Source organism: Loxodonta africana, chromosome 12 (genome assembly GCF_030014295.1).
Source record: "Loxodonta africana isolate mLoxAfr1 chromosome 12, mLoxAfr1.hap2, whole genome shotgun sequence".
Classification (NCBI taxonomy): Eukaryota; Metazoa; Chordata; class Mammalia; order Proboscidea; family Elephantidae; genus Loxodonta; species Loxodonta africana.
The window spans coordinates 38693309-38699759 of NC_087353.1; the positions used below are offsets into that span (position 1 = coordinate 38693309).

Consider the following 6451-nt stretch of genomic DNA (forward strand, 5'->3'; position numbering starts at 1 on the left):
CATGTGTACTGTTTGCTCTGTAGGCCTGTCTGATCTTTGGCTGAAAGGGGTGGACTTCAGTAGCTTCAGCTCTGAGTTAGGAGGGTGTCTGGGGCCGTAGTCTCGGGGGACCCTCCAGTCTCTGTCAGACCGGTTAAGTCTGGGCTTTTTTCATGAATTTGAATTTTGTTCTACATTTTTCTTCCACTCTGTCCGGGATCCTCTATTGTTACTGTCAGAGCAGTTGGTGATGGTAGCTGGGTGCCATCTAATTCTTCTGGTCTCAGGCTGGTGGAAGCTGTGGTTCATGTGGTCACTTAGTCCTTTGGACTGATATTTTCCTTGTGTATTTGGTTTTCTTCATTCTTCTTTGTGCCAAACACGACAGGACCAATAGGTGTATTTTAGATGGTTGCTCACAAACCTTTAAGACGCTGGACACTACTCAAATGTTTTTTAAGTACTGAAAGTTATCATATAGCTTTTCTCTATTAATTTGTTTGTTGATGTAACAAATTATGTTGATCAACTTCCTGATACTGACCCACTCTGGCATTCCTGGGATGAATTCTACTTGTTAATTTATTACTGTTGGTAGTTGCCATCAAGTTGATTTCCACTCCTGGTGACACCATAGGTTGTGACTTCTTGGAAGCAGACCACCAACCAGGCCTGTTTCTCAAAGGGCCCTGCATGGGTTCAAACTGCCAACCTTTTGGCTAGTAGTATAGTGCTTAACCATTTGTACCACTCAGGAACTCCTATGTTTTTGATACGTAGCCGAATTCTATTTCTTAATATTTTATTTAGGCATTTTACATCTTCTAAGTATATGTGAAATTGGTATATATTTTTCTAGTATTACATCAAGTTTTACTAGATTATTATGACTTCATATATGAATTTGGGTGCCTTTTTTTTTCTTTGGCTTGTAATAACTAATATTATGTGCTATCTAAGGGCAATAGTTAAGCACTCCACTGCTAAACGAAAGGTTGGTGGTTTGAATCCATTCAGTCACTCCGCTACAGAAAGACCTGGTGATCGGCTCCCATAAAGATTACAGCAGTTCTACTCTGTCACATGGGGTCGCTGTGAGTCAGAAATCGACTCATGACAAAAACAACAACAAAAGTCAATAAAGCTCATCCACGAAACCATCTGGTCTTGACATGTTTTTGGATGGTAAATCTTTAATTAGTTTTCTAATTTCTCCTGAGATGACTGGTTCGTTGAGTTTTCTACTTTTTTTTTTTTCAGTCAAAATTGACTCAAAAAAAAAAATACAAAATTGGCAATTTGTATTTTGTTAGGAAATTCTCCACTTCCTCTGGATTTTCAAAAGTGTCCCCATAGAATTATATGTAATATTTTTCTAATCTCTTCCAGTATGTGTTTATGTCTCCTTTTCAGTACTAACTGTAATTTTTTTTTGCTTTCTCTGTTTTTCTTTAAAAAATTTTAGGCACCTTTTTCATTCATCTTTCCAAAGGATTCTTTTTTTTTTTTTTGTCTTTTTTTCCTCATTTCTTAAGGTGTTAAGTTCCCTTGTTTTGTTTTAAATTGAGATATAATTCATATACCATAAAATTCATCCTTTTAAAGTATACAATTCAGTGGTTTTTAGTATATTCACAAATTTGTGCAATTATTACTTTAGCTTTTGTCTTTCTTCTTTAGAAATGAATAAAATAATACATTTTCCTTTGACTACATTTTTAGTTTTGTCTTGAAGGTTTTGGTACAGAGTCTCGGAAACCCTGGGGGCATAATGGTTAAGAGCTACGGCTGCTAGTCAGGAGTTTGAATCTACCAGGTGCTCCTTGGAAACCATTTAGGGCAGTTCTACTCTGTCCTATGGGGTCGCTATGAGTTGGAACTGACTTGTCGGCAACAGGTTTTGTTTTTTTTTTTTTTTTTACTTCTCCTTTTCATTGCTTTCTAGCTACTTTGTCATTTGTTTTGATTTCCTCTTTGATCCAAGGGTTACCTGTGTATCTTCTTATATTGTCCAAATTCTTTAAAATGATCATGTGCTACTTTCATAACATGGGCAAAATAATCATTTCAAAAGTTACATTTCAATTTTTATCCACCTAGAATTCATTTTCAAGAAAGGAATGCAATAGGAATCTACACCTTTCCCCCACATTCCAATAGTAGGTAGTTGTTCCAACAGTACTTATTAAATGGTCCCTGCTTTCCCATGATTTTACCACATTTGTTATAAACTGAATTTCCTTATGTGTTTGAGTTTATTTCTGGGCTCTATTCTATTCCACTTATGTCTCTATATTTCTTTTCCAGTACCAACAAGAAAAGCTTGGTAGCTTTAAAATATGTTTCAATACCTGGCAGAGTTAGTCTCCTTTCGTTTCTCTTCTTTTTTAAAATACTTTTCTCGGTTATTCTCATGTTTATTTTTCCATAAGGACTTTAATAACTTTTACTATGTTCTGAAAAAAAATTCTATTGGTACTTTAACTGTGACTGAGTTACATTTACAGATTATTTTAAAGAACTGACATCTCTACAATACTGAGTGATGTTATCTAGGGAAAAAGTATATATTTCCATTTACTTAACTAATTTTATGTCCTTTTGTCAAGTTTGAGATTTTTCTGCATAGAGGTCTTACCTATTTCTTAAGTTTAAACATAACCACTTTATTTTTGTTGTTGTAAATTAAAATTGTTTATTCGATTATATATTCCAATTGATTATAATTTGGATACAGTAAAGCTATTAATTTTTATGCTATTAATTTTTGCCTTATTGAATTTTCTTATTGTTTCTAATAGTTTTTCAGTTGATCTTGGGGTTTCAGATAAACAAACGTGTCATCAGCAAATGATAACAGTTTTGCCCTCTCCTTTCTGATGTTTTATATTTTATTTCTTTCTCTTGTCTAATTGCATTGGCTAACACATCTAGAACAATGTTAACTAAGTATGGTGATACTGGGGATTTTGGCTGCTTCTAATGTTGTGCCATTAAGCATAGTAAAATTGCAAAAGTGATACATACTCACTTAGCTAGTCTAGTACATAACATTGTAAAGGCTTTTTCTTTTCTTGTTAATGCTTGGTACAGAAATGACTATAAATGTTTGTTGACTTTCAGTGGCAGACAAACATATAAGTAGTATATAGAATAATCTTAAATGGAAAGGAAAGATACTAATAAACACTTATTGAGCATCTCCTATGTTCAGGGCACCGGCCTCAACACTTTGATTTTGACAGTATACAACGCAATGGTGGAAAAACACTGCAGTGGAAGTGTGAACAGCCAAGTTCTAATCCTGTCTCTGTCACTGATTTGTTGAACTTGGGAGGCTCTTAACAGTTTCCACTTACCCAGAAGGAGAGATAACTTGGGTGAAAGGGAGGCATTCTTAGAATTCATTTGGGGAAAGGCTTCGGGTCATGTCTTGCCCGCCCCCCATACTGTTATTAGTTGCCCTTGAGTCAACTCCCTATGTACAGACCAGAGCTGCTCCATATGGTCTTCAAGGCTGTGACCTTCTGGAAGCAGACAGCCAGGCGTGTCTTCAGAGGTGCCTCTGGGTGGGTTCAAATTACCAAACTTTCAACTAGTAGTTCTGCCCTTAACTATCTGAGCCACTCAGGCTCCACCCCGCTATACTAAGGGAAAGTTAATAGCCAGTACCCACTAGACGGAGCTGAAAGACGGTGAACTAAGACTTCTCTGAAACAATGGATGTAATGACACTACCAGAAATAACAACAACAACAACAAAAATCAGGCTTTGACATCCATTGCGCCTCCTGTGTGAAATACGTCAGCATCAGTTATACTCTCTTATGATGGAGACATAGATCCTGGGCTCCCGATGATTACAAATACCAAATCCTCACACACACCCTAGTAAATTCCTTTCAGCGCCTAGCACTTCTGTAGTAACTTCTTATTCCCCACCTCTAAGTCCTGGACTGGTCACCTGAAACATAGACACGGTAACTAAGCAGACGATCTGACATTAGGACCTAGGCCTCCTTACTCTCTTTTGGGACATTCTGGGGTTGGAGTCCACACCAGGCACCTTCTTAAGGAAGGAGACATCGGTGGAAGAGGCGGGAACCGAAAGGTCAAAAAGGTTGGGACAGTTTTCCTCCCGGAGCCGCATCCCCTAGGAGTAGCCCTGGGCCTGCTCAGGGGCGGGGAGGAGGCTGGGCCCCGGGCTCTTGAGTGGCCGTCCTTCCAGCCAATCGGCACGTCGCCCGGCCGCGCTGAGATCCCGCCCCTACCAGCGCGGTGTACTCACTTTTCCCACTTCAGCGTTGCCCATGGAGATGACTTTGATTCGGAGGGACTTGCCAGGCTCCTTTCGCTTCGGCATGTTGGCCTCCATTGCCCTCGCTCTCTAGGGGCCACCTGCCTCGGTCTCTCCTTGTTCACCAAGCCACCCCGTCCCTCAAGCCTCTTCATCCAATAGCAAAACCTCTGCTATCGTCACCGCCTCAGCTGTGCGGCTGGCCATCCCAGCCGCCGCCTGGCAGGAGGCGCGGGCGGCGGGGAGCGCAGTCTCGCGATGCTAGAAACGGGGCGGCTTGACGTCATTGCTCTCGCCCTGCAGACAAGGTTGTTGTTATTCGTTCGGTGGGGACGTGCGGGCTGTCGCAGCCCAGTCCTTTGACAGGAGGGCGGTCTTAAGGGTTGGTTGGGCTTACTCTTGAACCCACAGAGAACGCAGGCCGTTGTTCGCGGTCGCCAGGACAGTAGGAATTTGTTGTATTCGGCGCTGGACGGTAGAAGTTGGTTGGTTGTTCAGGGCAGATCCTCAAACTGGGAGTTTCTGGCATTATGGATTAGTTCAAGGCCCACCCACCCCCAAGTTTCAAAGTAGATGACGGCCGATTTGGGGGTGTTTTCTCAGGATTCTAGGCTCTCACGCCCCTGTCTACTGACTTCCCCTCCTTCCAATATTAAATTTCCCTCGCTCGGGCTCCTTGAGAGGCAGGGTCCTAGAACTGGAAGAGGGGCATTAGGCAGGACCTGAAACGACTGAGCCCCATTCCCGTCTTTAAAAATGAGTTGTGCACTTGGAGCCAGGATAAGGGTTTTGGTTTAGTCTTTGGTCTTTTATTATAATGGTCGTGAAATTAGTTGACTCTTGTGTAGGAGGCAAGGTCAGGTTAGATGTTTCTTGGGTTCCTTCCAAGCTGTATCAAGGTGTATAATTGTAGCTCCTTCATTTTCCTCCTTTCCCTGCTACTTACATCCAAACTTAACGCCATGTCCTGTTCTCAACTTCCTTTTAGTTGGCAATATGACATTAAAATAATAATGAATTCTAAGCTAACCATTTCTAAAATTCTCATTCCAAGAGATGAGAAAAGCAGCTGCTTAAATAAAAATCAGCCTGACAGGAACAGTAATTTTTGAGTCCATATCTTCAGTTACAGATGATAAATAGAACTTGACAAATGATTATTTAATGTCCTGAAAAGGAGTGGCTGCCAATTGCCCGGTAAATTACAAAACAAAGGTAGCATCACTTTTGTTGTGTATACTGCAGGGAGACAATAAAGACTCAAAACATCTTAATAGTTATTGTAAGTGAGATATCCAAGCATTTAAATTTAATTTTTTTCTTTTAAAACATGAAATGGTTATTCTAAGTTTTCTTAACAAATAATATAACTTTATTTGATGAAACCTCTAAAATTCTTTACAAATATGAAATACAAGTCTTGGTTAGACTTAAAGATTAAAATAATTGGACTTATAGTTCAATTATTGGATTTATAGTTTGATTTAATAAATGAATAAACATCTATTTCTTCACCTGGTAGAGATTGATTAGGTGTATCATTGAGAATTAAAGCAATAAAACATGCTGGAGATTAAAATTTATTACACTTTTTTCATATTGATATTTTTGAGGATTGGATGTATGTAACCACCATTTTCCACTGCTTGTGTGTTAAACTAGTTTGGAATTGAAAAAGCTAGAAAGTTAGCTTTCTTTTCTGGTCTTTGAATATAAAAAGAAAAAAGAGAAGAATGAATTAGCTGTATATAGTCTGCAGTTGGAAGGTATGTCATGGAGGTTAGGAGCATGTGCTTTGGAGTCAGCCCTGTTGTACTTTATGATGGCAAGACGTAGGCATGTGGTGTGGTGAGGTTTTCAAGACATAATACACATGAAGTACCTGGTAACCCTCCAATAGACAGTAGTGAAATGCTTTAATTTCCTCATGTTTTTAATTTTTTTTATTAACTTTTATTGAGCTTCAAGTGAACGTTTACAAATCAAGTCAGTCTGTCACATATAAGTTTATATACATCTTACTCCTTACTCCCACTTGCTCTCCCCCTAATGAGTCAACCCTTCCAGTCTCTCCTTTCGTGACAATTTTGCCAGCTTCCAACTCTCTCTATCCTCCCATCCCCCCTCCAGACAGGAGATGCCAACACAGTCTCAAGTGGCCACCTGATATAATTA

The 6451-nt window shown here is 39.5% G+C and overlaps 1 protein-coding gene across 2 annotated transcripts in view; it reads right to left on the reverse strand.

Annotated features, from left to right (window-relative positions):
• DNAJC27 (DnaJ heat shock protein family (Hsp40) member C27) overlaps nucleotides 1-4585 on the reverse strand; it is a 90006-nt gene extending 85421 nt beyond the window's left edge. For both annotated transcript variants that reach the window (XM_023550494.2, XM_003411919.4), the window contains exon 1: nucleotides 4268-4585. In XM_023550494.2, the coding sequence (XP_023406262.1) occupies nucleotides 4268-4431 (164 nt within the window). In that variant the 5' untranslated portion in view covers nucleotides 4432-4585. The remainder of the gene's footprint in view (nucleotides 1-4267) is intronic.
• Between the last annotated feature and the right edge of the window lie 1866 nt (nucleotides 4586-6451).